The sequence below is a fragment of the Oppia nitens genome, unplaced genomic scaffold (assembly GCF_028296485.1).
Source record: "Oppia nitens isolate AA-2021 unplaced genomic scaffold, nextdenovo-longstitch-racon4-pilon3 scaffold2_pilon_pilon_pilon, whole genome shotgun sequence".
NCBI lineage: Eukaryota > Metazoa > Arthropoda > Arachnida > Sarcoptiformes > Oppiidae > Oppia > Oppia nitens.
This window is the reverse complement of record NW_026533210.1, coordinates 4,350,446-4,374,494: the sequence shown is the minus strand read 5'-3', so window position 1 is coordinate 4,374,494 and position 24,049 is coordinate 4,350,446. Positions and strand designations below refer to the sequence as shown.

The 24,049-nt window shown below is 21.3% G+C and overlaps 3 protein-coding genes across 3 annotated transcripts; all 3 read right to left on the bottom strand.

The window, feature by feature from the left end:
* Window positions 1–5,572: 5,572 nt before the first annotated feature.
* LOC128955735 (fatty-acid amide hydrolase 2-like) lies at window positions 5,573–15,375 on the bottom strand. Its single transcript, XM_054301407.1, has 5 exons — window positions 15,328–15,375; window positions 13,278–13,466; window positions 11,569–12,715; window positions 11,178–11,500; window positions 5,573–5,818 (listed from the first exon to the last, which is right to left on the bottom strand). The coding sequence occupies exons 2-5, from the start codon at window positions 13,452–13,454 to the stop codon at window positions 5,573–5,575; spliced, it is 1,893 nt and encodes a 630-aa protein (XP_054157382.1). The 5' UTR covers window positions 13,455–13,466; window positions 15,328–15,375.
* Window positions 15,376–16,564: 1,189 nt separating this feature from the next.
* On the bottom strand, window positions 16,565–17,242 carry LOC128954941 (mite group 2 allergen Tyr p 2-like). Its single transcript, XM_054300557.1, has 3 exons — window positions 17,154–17,242; window positions 16,790–17,091; window positions 16,565–16,703 (listed from the first exon to the last, which is right to left on the bottom strand). The coding sequence occupies exons 1-3, from the start codon at window positions 17,239–17,241 to the stop codon at window positions 16,608–16,610; spliced, it is 486 nt and encodes a 161-aa protein (XP_054156532.1). The 5' UTR covers window position 17,242; the 3' UTR covers window positions 16,565–16,607.
* Window positions 17,243–18,056: 814 nt separating this feature from the next.
* LOC128954938 (fatty-acid amide hydrolase 2-A-like) lies at window positions 18,057–23,180 on the bottom strand. Its single transcript, XM_054300556.1, has 6 exons — window positions 22,927–23,180; window positions 19,516–20,004; window positions 19,294–19,440; window positions 18,730–19,219; window positions 18,569–18,610; window positions 18,057–18,483 (listed from the first exon to the last, which is right to left on the bottom strand). Exons 1-6 carry the CDS (start codon window positions 23,143–23,145, stop codon window positions 18,251–18,253), a joined length of 1,620 nt encoding a protein of 539 aa, XP_054156531.1. The 5' UTR covers window positions 23,146–23,180; the 3' UTR covers window positions 18,057–18,250.
* Window positions 23,181–24,049: the final 869 nt, after the last annotated feature.

Below are 24,049 nucleotides of genomic sequence, written 5' to 3'. Positions count from 1 at the left end.
AATTTAAGCTTAACTTTAGCGCTGATTGTTTAACATCAGACGTGACAAAACACTTTAATTAATGCTTTGTCTCTATATTTTGCTTACATTTGTGTTGTTTTCAAACAACTTTCAAATAATAAATTTTCTTATTTATCAAAATGACATAACTCTTTACAAATTAGACAGTTATATAATAGTTGTTATATAAAGTAACTGCTGATAGAGCTGTATATACCATAAGTGTTTACATGTTTACTGTCTTAATACAGATAAATAGTCGGACAAAATATAGTAGTGAATCATAACTGTGATTGTATATCATTGTTAAATTGATAATATGTCTAAAAAGATTGATTTTTTTATTAAATAAAATATTTCTTTTATATTTTTTTTTATTAAAGTACAAGTAGTTAGTTATACACGTGTATATCAAACCAGTGTATAATCTGTAATTTGTTTACTATTGTAATAATCTACAGTTTTTATATCACAAAAATGTATTAAATTTGATTTTTTTAAAACTAATGTATATTCTCTTTGATATAAAATATTTAATAGAAAACCTATTACAATATAAATGTATAGTAAAACGTGTTTTAAAACAAAAATAATTAACTATCATATTTATCCATTGCTTTGATAAACTTATAGATATTATACTTTAGCATTACATAATGATATTACATCACATTATTGAATGTTATATTTTTCTAAATCAAATGCTATATACGGTATTTATATATTGTATATATACTGTATATATATATTCAGTAGATTAACTATTTCATAACCAATTAATAATTATTTAATTAATAGTAATTCTATTAAATTATTAATTATATTTTGTTTTATTAATTGATTTATAGGTATTTACAAATATGTAAGTTATGTAAGATATTCACTAAATGCGATTCATATGTTAGCTTATTAATAAAACATACATAATATTAAAGTTATTTATAAATAGTCATCTCTAGTTTTGTATTTATTCAATATTTAAAATTAATTATAATAATAACAATTAATTTATTTAACATTTAGATTTTTATTTAGTATAATTTTTTAATATAACATTTGTACATTTTAATAATTTAAATAACAATAAAATTAAGAGCATTTGATTATTAAATAATCAATTAAAATTAAATTAAAATTTTTTACATTTTATAACAAAATTAATATATTATCATAAATTACATAATATCACTCATTTTGATCATTTAGTGGCTTATAAAGCATTGAAACAGTTTTTCTAAAAACTTTATTATTATTTTTAATAATATCTTTTGTTATTTCTTTGATATGATTTTTAGCCTCTTTTGTAATCTGATACATACAACCAATTGGATGTGGAGGGGGTGCCCGATGACAGGCCATCACATAGAGACCGAGTAATCCCTGACCAGCTTTCAAAGCTATAGGTGCTGCTGCTATACCAGTGCTAAGWGCCTAAAGTTTWTAWTAATAATGATTATTATAAATTAATTATAWACATAAATTGTAATATATTCAATAAAATTAAYCATACCAATGGTAATGCAAGTGGCGATATTTCATCATATATCTAAAATATTTTTTWWAARTAAATAAAATTAATTAGTTTTATTTCCAAAAATTGACAAAATATTTAAATAACAAAATAGTGACAATTATGAAATAACATACCTGTCTATTAACATTTGATTTTAGCGGCAACAATGTATTCATCATAGGATTATAATAATCATCAATTGGATAGCAATTGATAAAAGTTGTACACAAATTATTAATTAAAATAACAATAATAACAAACTCAATGTTGATAACAAATTTGTACATTTTGTGGCAGTTATTGAAGATTATTAGTAAAAAATAACCAAAAAATATAATATAAAAATTAATAAAATATAAACTTTTAATATAAAATTTTGATTTCAATTTTACTGATGATTTTTCTACGACTAACGCTTTGTTTATATACATATGAAAATAACCCGATTATAACTAAAAATAAAAATATAAGTACATTAAACTTGAATTTACAAAAAATATGATTACATAACTGTATTTTCATTTGTCGGTTAGTATACTTTATTTAGATATTTGTTGTTATTGTTGTTGTATTACTTGTTAAACTACTTTATTCTTTAAATTTTTATGTATTTAAAAATATTAGACAATACTATTGCATCATATTATGCAATGCATTGTTATATTTAGTAAATTTATTTTTATTTATATTATGAATGGGATTTTCTGATATCTAGAGTTCATGTAATAATTGAATTAATAAATGTATTAATAATAAGAAAAATAATAAAAATAATAAATAAGCATATTAAACTTAAATATTAATATATTTGTGATATAAATATTTATGGGTAACATTATAATTTATTTTATAAAATTACATAATACTGTAATTATTTTAAAACTATTATTACGACTGTCGGTAAAATAATATCTAAATGTTTAATATTAATGGACAGTAATGACAATCAAAATTGGATCTGAGTTTAATTAATACTATCGGTAACTGCAATGCCGATCACCTATGCAACTGAAATAACCCAAAACATAATTGTTTAGAGTTATTATATGCAAACAATTTTAAATATTGTTTAATATGAATATAAAATAATTATATATTTAACGTACAGTAATATAATGTACTAAAACATCAAATAAATATATAAATTTTAGAATGACTTTTAAAGTAAGTAAATTTTATTTTACTAAATAATTAATTATACATTTATCATTTAATATATTATAATTATGAAAATAAATCAACAATATTATTTCTTTATGATATTATTAATAAAATAAATTATAAAAATTTACAAAATTTTGAAAATACTTATGATGTGTTTAATTAGAAATACCAAAATATATGTCTAACAATAATTTGATCAATAAATTGTTTTTTAACATATAATGCAATACAATACTAAAGCCTAGAAGTTCAATAAAATAATATATAGATATAATAGTATCAAAATTTAAAGACAACTGAACTATACTTGATTTTGAATAATAAAAACTATTATTAAAATTATTATTTCTAATATAATTTAGATTAGATTAATATTTATAGTAATTTCTATTTTGTATTTATGCAAATTTAACAATAAAAAAATGAATTAATTGATAACACTCAATTAATTCATTAGACATTTATGTTTTTATTTATTATAAAGAAAATTCAAATAACATTTTTACAATTTAAATAATAAAATTTAAAACATTTAAGTATTAAATAATTTATAAAAAAGCAAATAAAAATTATATACATATTATAAAAAATTACTAAATTATCACAGATATAACTGTCATATTTGATCATTTAGTGGCTTTACAAGCATTGAAACAGTTTTTCTAAAAACTTTATTATTATTTTTAATAATATCTTTTGTTATTTCTTTGATATGATTTTTAGCTCCTTTTGAAATCTGATACATACAACCAATTGGATGTGGAGGGGGTGCCCGATGACAGGCCATCACATACAGTCCGAGTAATCCCTGACCAGCTTTCAAAGCTAAAGGTGCTGCTGCTATACCAGTGCTTAGAGCCTAAAGTTTATTATAATAATTATTATTATAAATTAATAATAAACATAAATTGTAATATATTGAATATATTATTCAAATTAATCATACTAATGGTAATGCAAGTGGCGATATTTCATCATATATCTAAAAAAAATTTTAGAAATAAATAAAATTAATTAGTTTTATTTCCAAAAATTGACAAAATATTTAAATAACAAAATAGTGACAATTATGAAATAACATACCTGTCTATTAACAGTTGATTTTAGCGGCAACAATGTATTCATCATAGGATTATAATAATCATCAATTGGATAGCAATTGATAAAAGTTGTACACAAATTAGTAAATAAAATAACAATAATAACAAACTCAATGTTGATAACAAATTTGTACATTTTGTGGCAGTTATTGAAGATTATTAGTATATTAGTATAATACAATAAAAAAATAAACTTATATACAATTTTAAAAAGAAAGTATATATTTTAATTTGACTGATATTTTCTATGACTATCGTTATGTTTATATACATATGAAAATAACCCGATTTATTCTTAATACTAAAAATATCAGTACATTAAACTTGAATTTATAAAAAATGTGATTACATAACTGTATTTTCATTTGTCGGTTAGTATACTTTATTTAGCTATTTGTTGTTATTATTATTATTGTTGTTGTATTACTTGTTAAACTACTTTTGATGTGTTTAAAAAATGATATACAATAATATTGCATCATATTATGCAATACATTGTTATATTTTTTATAATGATTGAGATTTTCTGTTATACAATATTTAAAGTTTATTTAATAATTGTATCTACAAATTTATTAAAAATGAAAAAGTTGTTTATAAATAATAAAATAAGCATCTTAAACTAAAACATATTTGTAAAATCAATATTTATTGTTAACATTATTATTTATTTTATAAAATTTTGTTAAGTAAATATAAGTATTGTTAAGTAAACATAATAATACTGTTATTATTTTAAATCTATGAATTGTATAATTGTTTAAGAGTTATTAATATATATTTTAAAATTTTAAATTAATTAAAATTTTTACTTTTATACAATTTATAACTAAAGTAATATATTATCAAAAATATTTTTACTTATTTTGATCTTTTAGTGGCTTATTAAAACAGTTTTTAAACTTTATTATTATTTTTAATTATATCTCTTGTTTTTTCTTTAATATGCAAATAAATTTCAGATATTATTAATATTTATCATACAGTTATTTACTATAACATATATATACTGTATATACTAATAAATATAAAAATTTTATTAAGAATTTTCATATATAATAATTTTATTCTATATAATTATTGTTACATTATAATATTTTTACAATTATAAACAATATTTCAACTTTTATAATAAATAAAATAAAAATTATAAATATACAAATAAACAAAATATTAAAAATACTTATTAAGTGTTTATTTAAAAATACCAAAATTTAAATAATAATATTATTTATTATTTATAACTATTACTATATTTTAAAACAAAATAGATTATTAATAATATTATTAATTATATATTGTTATATTTGATGTATTATTACAATTATTTACAATTAAACTATAGATATTTTGAGTAATTTATATATTGTAGTTAAATGAATTGTTATCTTATGTGAAATGTTATCTTATTACTAAAATATAAATATTATAAATTTAATTGAATTCTGTAAGATAATTTTAAATTATACTTATTATTAATAATAATAATTAAGACAACTGAATAATATTTCAATTTAAATTATAAAAACAATTATTAAAATAATATTGATTAATATTAATATTTTATTATTAATAATTTAGTTTTTAGAAAATACTTTAATATTAATACAATAATAATCAATTTATTTATTTATTTAACATTTATGTGTTTATTTATATAATTTATTTATATAACATTTGTACATTTTTACAATATAAATAATAATAAAATTAAAAACATTGAGTAATAAATAATGTATTAAAATTTTAAAAATATACAATTTATAATAAAATTAATGTATTATCAAAAATATTTTCACTCATTTTGATCATTTAGTGGCTTATAAAGCATTGAAACAGTTTTTCTAAAAACTTTATTATTATTTTTAATAATATCTTTTGTTATTTCTTTGATATGATTTTTAGCCCCTTTTGAAATCTGATACATACAACCAATCGGATGTGGAGGGGGTGCCCGATGACAGGCCATCACATAGAGACCGAGTAATCCCTGACCAGCTTTCAAAGCTATAGGTGCTGCTGCTATACCAGTGCTTAGAGCCTATAGTTTATTAAAATAATTATTATTATAAATTAATCATTTACAAAAATAGTAATATATTCAATAAATAAGTATTATTAACAAATTAATAAAATTAACCATACCAATGGTAAGGCTAGTGGCGATATTTCATCATATATCTAAAATAATTTATTTAAAGTAAATAAAATTAATTAATTATATTTTTTATTATCATTTACATATTTTTCTAAATAGTAATAATAATAACATACCTGTCTATTAAAAGTTGATTTTAAAGGTACTAATGTATTCATCATAGGATTATAATAATCGTCAATTGGATAGCAATTGATAAAATTTGTACACAAATTATTAATTAAAATAACAATAATAACAAAATAAATGTTAACAAATTTGTACATTGTTTTATTGAAGATTATTAGTAAATAATACACAACAACAAAATTAATAAATATTGAAAATGTAATTTAGTTTTACCGGTAAAAATAAAGTTTTGATTTTAATTTTACTGATATTTTCTATGGCTATCGTTGTGTTTATATACATATGAAAATAACCCGATTTATTATGACTAAAAATAAAAATATCGGTACATTAAACTTGAATTTACAAAAAAATATGATTACATAACTGTATTTTCATTTGTCGTTAGTATACTTTATTTAGCTTTTTGTTGTTATTGTTATTATTGTTGTTGTATTACTTGTTAAACTACTTTATTTATTTTCTTGATGTATTATATTTATAAAATATAAGACAATACTATTACATCACATTATGAAATGCATAGTTAAATTTAGAAAATTATTTTTTTTAATTACTATGAATAGGATTTTCTTATGTACAATATTTTTAGTTCATTTAATAATTGTAAGTTACAATATGTAACCATAAATGTATTAATTGTAACAATAATGTTTTATATAAAATTAATAAATTATGCTTATTAAACTTATATTTGTGAAATAAATTTTATTTTTAATTCATAATAATAATGTAATAATAAATCTAAAACTCTATAATTGTATATAGTTATTATATGTAAATAAATTTTATGTAATTCACTTAAATAAACATTAAAAAATTATAATATTGTCTTTTATATAATTTGATTTTATATGTTATTATCAACACATTTACTAATTTATATTTATAAGTTATAATTATTTAATTAAATTAACAATATTATTTTTTAATGCTTTTCATTGACAAAATTTCAAAAATACATTTTATACTTAAATTAGAAAAAATTGTTATTTATAAAATAGTTTTACTCAATATTTATAATTTTGATAATAATTTTTTCAGTCTTAGTTATGACGACAGGTATAAAAAATATAATATTAATTGATAACAACTATTAGTTATGATTTTGAATATTGTCTGCAATCAATAATAAATACTTTAAAATAAATTATATGTTTTGTAATAAAATATAAAACAAAAGCAATTAATTATTAGAAATATTACACAGATGATATATCTAGTGAATTATCAATTATCTAGTATTTTAACAAAATTGTAATTTTTTATAATAAAAATTTAAATTATAATCAGAATAAATTAGATAGTTAATATAAAATGATTAACATGATATTATATACAGTAATATATATTATGTATAGTATATTTGTATATCATTAATCAAATTGATTAATCTATTATAAGAATTTTTAAAATTACTAAATTTAATTAAACCTATATCTTATGTTAATTTAATAGCATATTATACAATACATCTATAATATTTTGTATAAACCAGATTTACTATTAATATTATAATTTATTATTTATTTGAATTTATTTAATATAAATATAATATATATTTATAAATCAATTATTTGACTTATTATCGTTATATTATTTTTTTGTAGTTTTATTTGTTGAGCACTCATTTCATTATTTAATATAAATGATTAATTTTAATGTTTTAAAAAAATTATATTTTATTTATCTTTAAATATTATATTACATTTATACTTATAATATTACAAAATTAGTAAAATTTATTAAGAAATTATAATTGTATTTCTAAAACAAAATATATTAATTTCAAATTAATAAATTATAACTTATTATAGTGATTTTTTAAAATATTATATACTGTAAATACTAGTATAAAAAATTTGTAAAAAATAATTATTATTTTAAAAAACAAAATATATTTTACATCACTTAATTAAAATTCAAAGTTATTTTATTGATATATTTATTTTTAAAATATAATTTATTAATACAGAATAATTTTTTAACTGAAATTTGCAATAATTAATAAAATTAAGTTAAAAATATATGACATTATTATTAAATAACTTGATTTACAAGTCACTCAATGAAAATCTTTTTATGAATTGTTTTCTGTTGGCGTCTTTTTTCTCAATACTTTAACATTATTTTTAACATTACTTTTAACAATATCTTTAATATTATTAGCCATATGTCCTATTCTTGTATAATGATTTAGACAACCAAGAAAACTGTTAGACATATGACAGGCCATAGCATACAGAGCACCGGCATGTACTGGTATTGATACTATTGCTGATGGTATAGATGCCATAAACTTCTAAACTTATAAAATGATTATTTTAAAAAATGCAATTAATATCAAATAATTTCAACAACAAAAAACAATTAATTTACCAATGGTTTCATTAAAGTGTCACTCAATTGTTTAGATGATATATCGTCACTTATCTAAAAAATATTAATTAATTTTTTAAACTTTTTTATTTTAAAACATAATTTTATATAAAAAAAATTATAGATACATACATATTTATTTATATTTGAATCGGATGATAACAGTGAATTGACAATTGGTTTAGTCATATCATTAGTAGGATAACAATTAATGATATTTTGTGTCAAAATATTAATTAATAATATTATAATAAATTTATATTTTGTTAAGTTCAACATTGTGCTAACCTAACAATAATTTAATTAAAAATTTTAAATAAATAACAGCCAAAAAATATAATTTATATGTTATTTAGTGGTAAATTTACAATCTTAATAAATACTTATTTAAACATAACGTTACATAAACAGTTAATAATATTTTATAACATATATTATTTATAACTAACTAATATTTTGGTACTTCAAACTTGAACTTAATATTATGATTACATAAATGTATTTTTTGTTGTATTACTTGTTTAGACAACCTTTTGCAGTGTTCTCACGCTTAGTCATATCAATAATCACTTTTAAAATACTATTATATTATATTATGTAATGTTTTGATAGATGCATATAATTATGATAGTATTTTTTAGAAACATTTAAATATTAGTTTTAAATTATATCGATTTTTATAAATAAACGCAAAGTATTGATAAGTAAGTATAAAATTTCAATTGTCATTAGTTTCTAAAAAATATATTATTTTATTTTGTATCATTAATTATATAGACTTATTTTTTAAAATATATTCATTGAAAACATAATTACATGTATGTATAAAAATTAATAATATATTTAAATTAGATTAAATATTATAGAAAATATAAATTCTTAAATTGCATTTAAAAAATTTGATTTTCAATTAATTCTTATTTTGTGATCTTTTTGATGATTTGTTTTTTCCATTGATTTTCTTTTCTTTTTTTCAAAATTTTAATAATCCTTTTAGTAAATCTTTTGCATAATGATTAAGACAACCAAAAAAATTTGTAGACGTATGGCTATGACAGGCCATAGCATACAGGCCTACCGCATGAATAGGTAACGATACTATAGCCGACGGTATAGATGCTATAAACGCCTAAATTATTAGAAAATACATTATAACAGTAAAAATATTAAATAAATTTAAAAATCAAGTAATCCTACCAATGGTTTCATTATATTGTTAATCAATTGTTTTGATGAAATATTATCGTCAATTGTCTAATAAATAAATAAATATTTTATTATTTTTAAAACTTTTATTAATACTGGATTTATGATAATAACAAATCCTATATATATWTAWAYATTATACAATTTATTATGCTTTTGATGACTTAAAAACTGTTGATAAATAAATTGAAATTAATCATTTTTATTATTACTATAAAATATTTAAGTGTCAATATTTTTTTTTAATTATTTTTTTTTAATTTTTTGTATAGTAACAAAATTTTATATGTTTGATAGATACTGTATTATAATGACAGGTCATCACATAAATACAATTTATCAGTATATACAGTAAGTATATTATTGTATATAACTATTAAATTAACTAAAAAATATGAATTAGATACAAATATCAGATAAATAACTATCATATATATAATATTTAATAATATAATTAATTAATATTAAAATTTATCTAACAATTAATAATGGCAGTACTTTTTCAAATATCTATAATAATTTATAATTATAAAAATTTATTAAATACATACGTGTCTATTGATATCAGAATTTGATAATAACAATGAATTGTCAAATGGTTGTGAAAAATCTTTAGTAGGAAAACAACTTATTATATTTAATGTTAAAATATTTATAAAAATAATAATAAATTTATATGATGTAAATTTTAACATTATCATAGAAATAATAATTTAACTAATTTAACGAAAAATAAACCAAATAATGATCAATTACTATATTTATTATATAATATAATTTTTCTAATTATTATTACTATTATTTCAATCACATCATCCCATTAGCATTAAAATGATAAGAATAGCATAAATACATACAACTAACTAATATTTTCGTACATTAAACTTGAACTTAATATTTATGATTAAATAACTGTATATTTGTTGAATTACTTGTTAGACAACCCTTTTGGTGCTCTCATATATATACTGTATAATCATATCAATAGTAACTCCTAAAATGCTGTTACACTAAATTATGCAATGCTTTAATAGTATGCATAGTACCGGTATTATATTTATGATACTATTTATAAGATATTTAAACATTATTTAAAAATTATATTATTTTTAAAAATTATATTTAAATTTATTAACATATAGATAAATATTACAAAATAATTATTGTTTTATACTTTATATACAGACAGATGTTTACTTTGAAATTACTTTTGTATATTTAAATTTTAAATATGTTTTTATTTATTAATAATTTTGTATATGTTGATAAAATAATTTTATTTAAAAATTTTAAAAATAATTTATTTAACATATATCGTAAATAGATTATTATTATTTTTTATATAAATAGTTAATACTCTATCAAGTATTATGTCTAAAATTTAAAAAAATTAAAAATTAGAAAACATATTTACAAATTTTTATATTTAATTAATAACATAATTAATTTATAATATTAAAATAATGTATAATAATATATAATTTATATGATAAAATTGTTTGTTTACAATTTCTATTTAAATTAAAACATTATTATCATTAGTGGCACAGTTATCATATTTACAATTGTTTGTATCACTGTTTTCTATATTAAAGGGTGGGACCCACCCGCCAAACTCTTTTTCCAATAGTTCGGCTACTCCTATAGTCAAGTGGTCATTATATGGTGCGGCCACCACTTGGCAACCCATTGGAAGACCATCTTTGGTCAGTCCTAATGGCACCTGTGTTACAGGATTACCAGTTATGTTAAATATCATAGTATAGCCAATATTATTTGTGTTCAATAGTGTCACATTATGTTTGGGTGCCGTAAATGGTAGGGTTGGGTATATGAGCACACCATTGTCACCTATAATAATAATAATATATAAAAAATAGTTAATATGAAAACTTATTATTTTTATCAATCAAACAGACCTAATAATTGGTTTAACTCTAACTTCAGTTCCTCTCCTTTGGTGACATATTTCTGAAACTTTTCCGTATGTCGTCTTTGATTAGGATTATATAGATTATAGAGAAGTACATTAATAGTAGTACTGAGCCGAAACTGTGACCGTCCGATCATACATTTGGCTAACTCTGACCAACCGTGTACTTCGCCGCATCTTTCGGTAAGTTCTGAGCCGAGATACGGGGCCTCGACGTTGGCCAACGAACAGCACCAAATCCATACCGAGTCCTTCATATTGCGCAACACTTTATGTTCGGCTGGTCTACCGGTTTGGGTATCGAGAAATTGTGTCACTCGTTGTATGCATTGTTTAATATCTTCGGATACATTTGTTTTGAATGGATCGCCGTCTTCAAGCATATAATATATTTGTAATTTTTTAACATCCAGTTTCTGATCCAATTTCAAATGTTTCGCTGCATTGCCGGCACAGGCCGTCAACATTGGCTTCAAATCACTGGCATATCGACACATGGGTCCGATTTGTAGATACTTTTCCCGGTCCGGATGTCCCACATCTGGAAAGGTTTCTGTTATGGGAACGATATCTGGAGTTGGCTTATGACCAAAAATACCGCAAAAATATGACGGTATACGTATTGAACCACCCAAATCGGTGCCAACACCAACTACACTTCCAGCAGCAGATATGAGTGCGCCCTCACCTCCCGAACTGCCACCCGATATACGAGAGTTGTCATAAGGATTATTGGTTCGACCGTATATTTTGTTGTTAGAGTCCCACCACAACAGAAACTCCGGTACATTTGTCACACCTATTGGTATAGCACCGGCATCTCTGAGATTTTGAACAACTCTAGCGTCCCGTTTAGCTTTTGTCCCTTTTCTTGAGTAAAGACCAGCAGTAAAAGTCATGTCCTTAACAGACACACACTCCTTAATGGAGACGGGAATGCCTAGTAATGGTTTTTGAAGTATAGATTGGCCATTAATGGGCACCTGACCGGCCAATTCAAGTGCAACCAATCTGTCCACTTCACGAGCCTCGGCAATGGCCGCATCAAAACGATTGCCAATCAATGCATTGATTAACGGATTGACACTTTGAATGCGTTCAATGTATGCTTTGACTAAATCCTCGCTTTTAAGCTTTTGTTATCAAATGAAAAATAAATAACAAATATTTATTATTTTAATGTTTACAAAACATATCATTCAAATAATTTTATTATGACATTATTAACATTTGATATTATTTGTACAATTTAATAAATAAATTTATTTCCAATGAATTCATTGTTATAATTGCTGCACAAATAAACAAATGACTTATATTTAATTGTAATACTCATATAATGATACAAAAATATGTGAAAACTAAAATACTTGTCTAACAACTGTTTTGCAATTAAAAAACATTATTTAAAAAGGAAATAAATATAAACATATAATTAAAAAAAAATAATAATACAGTGTATTTTTAATTTGCAAATTATTAAATTATCATAAAATGCAATGTACAGGTATTTTGATAAAATGTAATGCTTTTTTTGGTAATAAATTTAATATATAATACAAAAAATAACTATTAAATATCTTACTAAATAATATCTCATCGCTATATAAATATATATCTTTTACAAATATATAATTTAAATAAAAGTGTCATAACAAAATATATACACATATACATACACACAAACACACATACCTTTCCATTTTTTATACGTTTGCTTAATTCAGATGCCGGCTCAAGTAGTAGACAATTGGAAAGTGGAGGCAAATAGTTTTTATGAGACAAATATATACTACCGACACAAGCGGTCAATATGTCGGCACATAAACGGACAGTTCTTAAAAAATAATACTCCAATAATTTCATAGACATCTTAATTGTTTACTATAATAAAAATAAGTTAGAGTTTAATAGAATCTGTAAATATAATAATAATTATTAAACAAAACAATAGTAAATAATATTAATAATATACTATATTATGTATTATATTACAAAAGTACTACAAAAAGTAAAATAATAATATTGGATAATATTTATCTTATAAATTATATAAGATGCTGTTATACAGATATTGTATACATTAAATATTGAAAATAAATATAATTAGTTTGCTATTTAAAGTTAAACAATTTACCATTTATTGTATGAGTACTTTATATACTGTATATACAGTATTATTAACTTTTCCTTCTATAGTTTTACTCTAAGTGAGATGATCAGGGAAAATTATATTTTATTTTTATCACACACACACACACACACATACAATGTACTCACAATTTTTATAACAAAAAATATCATTAAAAAATTACTAACAAATAAATAAAGTTTTAATAGACATTATTTAATAATTATTTCCCCCACACGTCATATAAATTTATATTCAATAATATAAATAAATTTTGTTGTTTTGATAATATCGTCGGCGCACATGACATAAATAATATGACTAACACTTTAAATAATAGTTTTTATTTGACTTTAATATACTCTAAAATGATTGACATTAATAGACATTGACAATACTGTATATATATATATATATATATATATATATATATATATATTATACAGTATATACACAATTCAAGGTTTCACACTATCAGGTCCGTGGTTATTAAATTAGATATTTGTTTAAAAAATAATGGTTTTATAATAGAAATATTTTTTTAATATTTAAACGATAATAGACTGCATAGCAATAGTAATAAAAATGCCGTAAAACATACAGAAATCCTGTATAACAGATGAAAGACTATTGAACTTATATTATGAGACATTTTTTTATTGCAGGTAAACATTGTTGATATTTTTTAAATTAGCAAATATTTGCCAAAATGTTTGGCATTACTTTTACTTTCAAAATAACTATTTATTTTAAAACTAATAGTGCAATAATAAGCACAAACACAAACAGATACTTTTTTGAATAATAATTTTTCCTCAATTATTAAGTATAAAATATAATAATTTAAAAAACTCAAAATATTATAATATCTTACAAACTATACATAAGTTAATTGTGTTTAGTATTTCCATATCATTAACGATAGACTAACAGATAAAATCAGGAAAAACAAGTTATAAAACTTAAAGTATCCATCAAATGTATAATAAGTATTAGTATTACTTTTAATTTTTTTATTCAAAAATTATTAAAGTTTAAGTAGTTCATATAAAATGTCATATAATTTTTATTTTTATTAACTAGTTTATAATATTAATATAAATTAGAGTTCTATATAATAACTAGATTACAATTATTTAAATTTATTTTTTAGATAAAGATAATTAAATATTATATATTATAGTTTAATATTATGTAAAAAGACTTTTAATCTTACCTTATAATCAATATCTAATATATACAGTAATGCTAAAACTTATAGTTTACTTATTAATAAAAGAATTAATATATTTGTATTATGTTTTATTATTGTTTAAATATTTTATTAGATGATATTGTTTATATTAAAAAGTAATTATTAAATCTTTATAAAATTACTTAGACTTATAGTTAAATTATATTAAATTTTGATTATAAAATAATAGTTATTATGATTTTTAAAAATTATAATGACAACTGAAAAAAGTTATAATGACTATTGAAAAAATTGATTATAAAAATATATTTCATAATATTTAATAGATAGAAAAATACTATTGTTAGTTATTTATATTATTAAAATTAAATATAATACTATATTTTAATAATTTACTAATTAATAAAAATATATAAAACCTTATATAGATTTTTGAAAAAGTATTGTTGATTTTAACCATAATTGTTGAACACTTTGCGATTTTCGTTGTATAAAATGATGAATAGTTTGCACATAATATTCACAATACAATAGAAAAACTTCACATAAGAGTTGTCCAAAAAATATAATATCATCACAAAGTGTGTTATCATCCAATAAATTACAATAATAGACACTCATATTAATTAATTGTAACTTATATTTTTTAAATAAAAAACTATTACGCTTTAAGATTTCTTTTTATCTGAAAATATAAAAATTTATGTCATTTTATCTAAATCATTACTAATGTTTTTATGATATAACTAATTTTTGTTGAATAGTATAACAATATTATGTACAAAAAGAGAGTAAAAGGTTTATGAGTAAACTGTTTTAGTTTTTTCAGTCAAAATAACACTTAGCCTTCAATTTTTAAAGGATATCCGGACATTATATTTATATTTAATATTATATTTTAACCTTTAAATGTAAACAAAACTATATATTAAGTTTTTTTATAGTTTTAGACAATATAATTGATATGAAATAACTTTCAATTTTAATATTAAATTTACATTATACTCTATATAATTAGTCAATAGAATTGAATTTTATGTAAAAATTTTTAATTAATAAGACATTTAAATATTATATATAATACATTATTATGACATAATCTTTCATATTATATTTGATACCAATTTTCTCATATCTCTCGACAAAAAAATCTGACTTTACTTATATGGCTATTAAGGAAATTGTCAGATCTGATCCTCAGTTGACCACAACTGTTGATAAAGTGTTGACTCACACCACAAAACAATTGTCGAAAAATTTACCGCTAGTTTTCTAATAGAAACTTATGACCAACAAAATAAGCAAAACTTAAATTTTATTTTTAAAAATTATTTTAGTTATAAAATTTAAAATTAAGTAATTAGTTTTTATATCTAAAATATTAAAAATAATAACAAATTTTGTTTAAGTTTATTATAAAACTAAACAATGTATTGAAGATTATTTTCATTTTTAGTAACCACATTTGCAAATAATATGGTTATGATTTATAAATTAATTATTTTATTAAAACATTTTATAATATAAAAATAATCAAAATTATATGACAATAATTTACTTTGGCATGAATTATGAAAATATCAATAAATACTTCATATAAATAAAAATATATATATATATATATCAAAAATTATATTATAAATTAGATTAGAAAACATTATTAATAAAATTAATAATAAATATTAAAGTCTTAAATCAATCATTTATGCGCCACTTCTTGATAAATATCAAACTCAGCACATGTCAGGTCCCTGGAGTTACTGCCCTGAAGTCGCCACGTTGTGTACCGGAAAACCTGGTCATCATTGGGTATATACAGCAATAGTATATAAATAATTTGTTTCATTTAATTCAATTAAATGGTTTCATTAATTAACTTACATTGAATCTGCTGGCGTACGGCACAGTTTGGATTAATACAAATCGATAGGTTTTACCCTTTTCCAGTGGACAGTCGAGTTTATTTTTATTGTAACCCATATTACAGGCATTTTCATCGATACCAAGATAGGGCACCTCTACATCAAACATACCACCCGTTCTCAACGATCCGTAAAGTTTGACATTATCGGTGTTCTGGTTGGCCACAAAGTCTACGGTAATATTGACCGATTCTCCGGCCCGAAACTTACACGGRCTTCGGGTACAGGGCTCAATGCGCAATGATTTGATTTCATGTTTGCCTATATAATCAATATATTAAATTAATAGTATTTAAATTTAAATTATATCACAATATTTTTACCGCAGTCTCTAAATGGCCACTCTATCGTTAATACATAACATATTAAACAATAAAATATTATCAATGAAAACACTACATTAATCGACATTTTAATGTTTATTAAAAATTTATTTTTAGTAAAAAATCTGTTGAATTAGTATTTTTTAGAAAACTTGTGTAAAACCAAATTTTTTAATTATGTGTTAAAATTGTTAATAATGGCTAAAACTTTGATATCCATAAAATTATAGTAATTATAAAAATAGTATAAAACTTTCACTTTTGTCGCAATCAATGTTGTATTTATAGTTGAACTTAAATATTTCATATCTAAACTGTTACATAATTATTATTATGTAATTATTTAGTATTATTTATTTATTTCAATATGATGGTACTTCCGATGATCTATAATCCAATTTTTACTTTTTTTCAATTGGCACACTATTGGAAAATTATTTTCAATTATAACTTTTACTATTTTTTTACCTTCAAAATAGATAAAAATAGATCAGTTTCATAATAACAAATATACGTTAAATTTTATTTACACAGATTTAACCTCATGAACTGAACTAATTAAGTAAAATAGTGGTTAATAAAAGTATGTAATTTTTTCACTTATTTAAAAAAATGTAATAAACAGATATAACAAATAATTTTATTTACTGAAATTACAATTATATTATTTTTGACTGGATAACTTTCAATATATAATTTTAAAAACTTTATAATAAACAAACAATATAAAAATTATTATAGTCAAATTATTATTATTTTTTAATTAAAACAATAATTTAGTCTGAAAATAAATTAATTTATATAAAATTTTATGTTTAACTTAACACTTCATATTAATTATATAAGTTTTGGTAATTAGATTAAATTCAAAATGATATAATAAAAAATTAAAAATCTCGATATAGAGTATAAATACAATTAAAGCTTTGACAACATATAATGCTTATTGTAAACAAAAAAAATAATTGAATAAATTAATCAAAATATAACATAAAGTCAATTGTCATAATAATTCAAAAGCATTTGGAGTAATGGCATTATATAAGTAGTCATTAATTGATTTTATCAATAATTTTATTTTGTTTGAAAGTAATGGTTCAACAAGTGATCTGACAGGGACTGACCCAACCACCAAACGCCCGTTCGAGCTCTTCAGCAGCAGCTATGGTCAGCCTATCGTTAAGTGGAGACGATATAAGTTGAACACCAATGGGTAGACCATTACGAGTGAGACCCATCGGCACCGATGTAATGGCAACGTTCAATGTGTTAAATAGTTGAGTATATGCAACGTTCCACACCTTAAGCAGTGTTGCGTTATGTTTGACGGCTTTCCCATAAAAAATTAATAGACAATCAATTAATGTTAATTTTATTTATTATTATTTTTTTTAAATATATTAAAACAACAATACCTTCTTGAGGATGTGCAGGAAATACTAATATACCATTATTACCTATAGAATCAAAAAAAATAAAATAAAATAATAGTACCGTATATTATATATAAATTATAGTGAAAATAATAAATTTCTAGTAAATCATATCTAATGTATCAGTGATTCAAATAGTTTACCTAAGAGTTTGTGCAAATCATGTGTTAAATTGTTTTTCATTTCTTCAAATCTTTTCTCATCCAATGAATTAGCTATCAGTTCCGTCAGACACAGTATGAGTGCACAAAAAGTATGGTTTGAAACACCTATTAAGCTCTTCAATAGCTCTTTGAATGGATTAATCTCTCCGTTATGATTAGCCAAATGTTGTGCCGTTGTGTACGTCGTCTTATCGCTCATAGCGCACAACCATATCTCGAGACCGTATTTAAAGTCTTTGAAGTAAACCTTACGAGAAAGTGATCCCTGTTTAGTGAAATGACCGATCACTTTATGCATGGCATCGGATATCTCCGGTTGTATTGGAGTATGAAATGGGTTGTCGTCGGACTCCATGTAATAAAAGCGAATGTTTTTGAAATCGACCGGTTTGTCCAATTCAAGCTTCGCTGCCGACGGACCGGCCATCACACGCAACATTGGCTTCAGATCGCAAGCGTATCGACACATCTAATACAGAAATGACAACAAATTAATGTTACAATCATTTGTCAAACTAATTATCGATAATAAAAACAACTCACGGGTCCGATAGAGAGCAGTGATCGGCGTTTTTGCGACGGCGGCGGATATACCTGATCGGGATCTAAGACTAGCGGTGTTGTCTTGTGGCCGAATATACCACAGAAAAAACAAGGCATACGAATGGAGCCACCGATGTCAGCGCCAACCTATCAGTAAAATAAATCAAAATCTTAATAATACTGTAAAAACATCCAATTTATTACTATTGATATGATACTAACCCCAAACACTGAACCACACGATGCTATAAGAGCAGCCTCACCACCGGAACTGCCTCCCGATATCCTTGACTTGTCATAAGGATTATTGGTTCGACCGTACAATTTATTATACGAGTCCCACCACATGCCCAGTTCGGGCACATTAGTCATGGCTATGAATATTGCTCCAGACTTTCGCAATAACGATATGATTTCATTGTCTTTTTCAGCGATAATACCTTTTCTTGTGTAGAGACCAGCTGTCAAATACATGCCCTTCACGTACATCGTGTCTTTGGCAGTAAAAGGGACGCCAATAAATGGCAACGAAAGAACCGATTCATTATCATCGCGACTCTCGTTATTACTAATGGCATGTTTGATACGACTGTCCACTTGTTTGGCTTCATCGATGGCATTGTCGAAATCATTTTTAATGATAGCATTGATATGTGGTTGTACTTCACGGCACCGGTCGATGAATGCACGCACCACTTCTTCGCTTCTCAACTATATAGGTGTCGATATTTATGATAAAATATATTTATATATTAATATATTATAATATATTTCAGATAACAATCAATACTTTACTAATATATGTAAAAACTAATTATATTTTTAGTAGTACAGCAATTGGGCGGAACATATTATTGTATTATTATTTTGATTATTAATTCATATCAACTATAATATGTGCAATATTTCTGATAATCTATTAATAATCTATTATTTCTTAGTAAAAAACTTAGTACAATGTAATACAATGTAATCTATTTTTAAGATTTATAAACAAACTAAGAAAAAAATGCCAATAAAGATAATAAAGATTAACCATTAGTTAAAATATACACCATTTGCTGATTAAATATATTTGAAAATTATGAAACATTAAAATAAAACTAATTGTAAATATACTAAAATAAACAAAATTATATAATTTTTAACAAATATTTGTAGTTTAAAGGTTAATACAATATTTTTAATGATAATCATAGTTTATAAATCATTAATACTGTAGTTACTGATAACAATGATCAAGTATTATCAATATATATATATATATACTGTATATACATTATTGAAAATTACTAAAAAATTACTATTTAACTCATTAATCATATAAGTCTAAAGTATTACAATATGATAATGTTTTTACTAGAATTTTTAATATTTAACTAATCAATTTGTCAAATAATACAATAATTATTATTAGCTAATTCAAAAAATATTGAACAGTAATACAGGGTTAGGCATATAAGGCGCAAAAATATAAAAATTCATTATAAAAAAACTACATGAATTAAAAATCTGAAATAAATTTTATAATGTGAAAAAAAGACTAAAGTTTTGGTAAAAAATAATTTTAAAAATTAATAAAATAATATAAAATACAAAGTGATATTTTTAAAGATATGCATATTTTCATCTATATATTAAATAATGAAAATATCAAATTTTCAATATTTTTTCCATAAAATCTTAATTTTTCAGGCCTAATTTAATAATATAAATTTTTAAAATTTAAAAAAATTCATTAAATTACTTTAAACTTAAATTTTACATTATTCATGGTTTTATATTTTTTTAGTTTCATAAAAATCTAATTTTTATTAATTTTATTAAAAATCACTTTTACTAAACATATGACATACAATATAATTTAAATAGTTTATTTTTAAAATTTTAAAACACAAATTAAAAAATTGTGTTATTTGTGAAAATGGTTTTTTTATTATTTAAATTTATTTTATCTTTACATTATTTTTTTAATAATTATTATTTAAAATATTATTTAGAATACTAAAAAGAATGTTTTTTGAAATTTTCATTTAATTTGCTAGTCAAATATTTGATTTAAACTAATATTTATTTTAAATTTAATTCCTATTTTCTATTACTTTAAAATATTTTAAATTAGTCCAAAGTTTTAATTTATCTTCTATTAATTGTAATGAATAATATTCAATCGAAAATTAAATATTTATAATCGTAAAAATAAAAATAGAGCAGTTTTTAAAATTTTTATAATTTTTTATCAATTATAAATTTTTATATTTTTTAAAAAAATTATAATTAATTAAAATTAACTTAATTAGTAAAATTTGACTTGTGTTTGCTGTAATTCAACACAAACTTAAGTTGATTTTTGTGAAAGATTTACATGATAATCTTAGTTTTACTAATATTGTAGTCAGTTTTTCCACAGACGGTATATTAAAATAAAAACACTATCATAAAAATTTTAAATTATTTTTATAAAAATATATATATAATTGATAAAAATAAATATGAAAATGACAGAGATATAGCGTTATTCTATTTTGCGGCATATATGCCTAACTCTGTATAACTTATATTATTGAAATTATAAACTCAATTAATTACATCTACTGTAACGTAGAGTACAAATGTAATGCTTATCGTATATAAATCATTAAACTTATAAAACAATAGCAAACAGTTGTTTTTAAATCATTTGTTGAAAATGTATTTTTGAAAACTATATATTTTTACATGTATGACAACATTGTGTGTGTGGAAACCAATTAATACAATAACTTTCATACAAAACTTGAAAGTATAGTTATATAAATTTACTGTTTATATTATATAAATGATCCAATATTTAGATATTTTTAGATAAAATAAACAAATGCTTACAAAATTTTGCGATAGATATCATATGCGATGGATAGACACATATGAAAACATACATTAAGTGATTTAAAAGCTATTTTAGAAACCATTAAATTTTTAAACATTAGATGATAAATATATAAATGTCATATTTATAAATTTATTTTGTTATAAGTTATGCAAAATCTAATAAATATAACATAAAATATAATTATTTTTTGAAAATTTTAAATTTAGCATAAGATTTACATAAATAATTAAAAAAAATTCACTAATAAAAATTTGACATTATATATATATATAATTCACTAATTTAATTCAATTTAATTTATTTGTGATAAAAATAAATATTAATCAAATTATAAAACACATAATTTGCATATCCGGGAGTAAATAATTTTAATATATGATATMTTAATACTAAATTATTAACTAATTCAACATTTTATTAAAATATTAATTTAAWCAAYTTTTATAAAAAATTATCCTGGATACAATTTTGTTTATCATTAAYACACACACACAYACACACACACACACACACACACACATACACACACACACATACACACACACACACACACATACACACACACACACACACACACACACACACACACACACACACACACACACACACACACACATACACACACACATACACACACACAATCAACATTATTATTAAACTGTATAAATAAATAAATTAATAATAATATATACAAATGATCGTTGATTATTGAATTATCTCATAATAATAATAATAATATTTATAATATAAAAGTCTAATACCCTTCCGGTTTTGATATCATTGGCCAAATCGGTGGCACTCTTAAGGACAACTCTGTTGTCAATTGGCGGCAAATATCGCAGTTTTGTCGGATGCCAGACACCGATGATGGCCACAATAGTGTCCAAAATTATCCGCAATAGTCGGGCCACAAATCGTTTACCGCTTTTGATTGACATTTCGCTGATTTCACGTAAAAAATTGTGCGAAACTTTTGTCATACTTTTCAATCCAAAAATAAATAAATAAAATAATACAATAATAATAACTATTATTATATTTAAAACTAATGTTTTATAAACAAAACTTAAAATCTTTTATTTTTGTCGGTTTGCTATTTAATTATAAACTTCACAAATATAAGTATAATTTTTTTTATTAATTAATAACAAAAATATTAACAAAACATTTTTTCTTTGGTTAAAATAATCAATACTTTGAGTGTCTCTTAACTGTAGAAAAATATTCAACAAAAAAACTAATTCAAAATATAGAGGAAATTATTTACTTTTCACCCAAAATACAAACAATTTTTTGTTTTACTTATGACTAAAGCTTTATAATAATTATTAAGTTATAATAATTAACACAATTATATGTATCACTGGTTTTCATATCAAACAACTACAGTGTAAACTGCAACTCGTAATGCAATGCAATATAATTATTGGGAAAAAATGGATTTTTTCCTTAAAATATATGGTTTGCTATATATCTGTATATATGATATATATTATATAATTTACAGTATTTTATATTATAAACAAATATAATATGCTTTTTTGGATGACAACACACACACGATATGAAACACACACAACAACACACAAAACACCTATTATAACGATTCAATCAATTTATTACTTAATATATTACTTATTATTTCAAACAATATTACATTACTAATAATAATACTAATACTATAATATACTACATATTCTAAGCACTGTAATAGTTGTTAGTGTATGTCATTTAACAGTAAACACATCTCACAGTTATTAAAATAATATTAAAAATATTAATAATATTAATAATATTAATATCATATATTAATATGTATTTACACGATATGTTTAGTTTCCCTTTCACTCTCTGTGTGTGTGTTTTGTGGTGTTATGTTTTGCT

Coding starts and splice junctions, on each gene's coding strand:
- LOC128954938 (XM_054300556.1), bottom strand. CDS start 23,145: ATGACAAAAGTTTCGCACAATTTTTTACGTGAAATCAGCGAAATGTCA. Junction 20,005..22,926: donor ATGATATCAAAACCGGAAGG/GTATTAGACTTT, acceptor ACACCTATATAG/TTGAGAAGCGAAGAAGTGGT. Junction 19,220..19,293: donor CACTGCTCTCTATCGGACCC/GTGAGTTGTTTT, acceptor TTTCTGTATTAG/ATGTGTCGATACGCTTGCGA.
- LOC128955735 (XM_054301407.1), bottom strand. CDS start 13,454: ATGTCTATGAAATTATTGGAGTATTATTTTTTAAGAACTGTCCGTTTA. Junction 12,716..13,277: donor AACGTATAAAAAATGGAAAG/GTATGTGTGTTT, acceptor TGATAACAAAAG/CTTAAAAGCGAGGATTTAGT. Junction 5,819..11,177: donor GTGCCACTAATGATAATAAT/GTTTTAATTTAA, acceptor AATAAACTATAG/GCTCTAAGCACTGGTATAGC.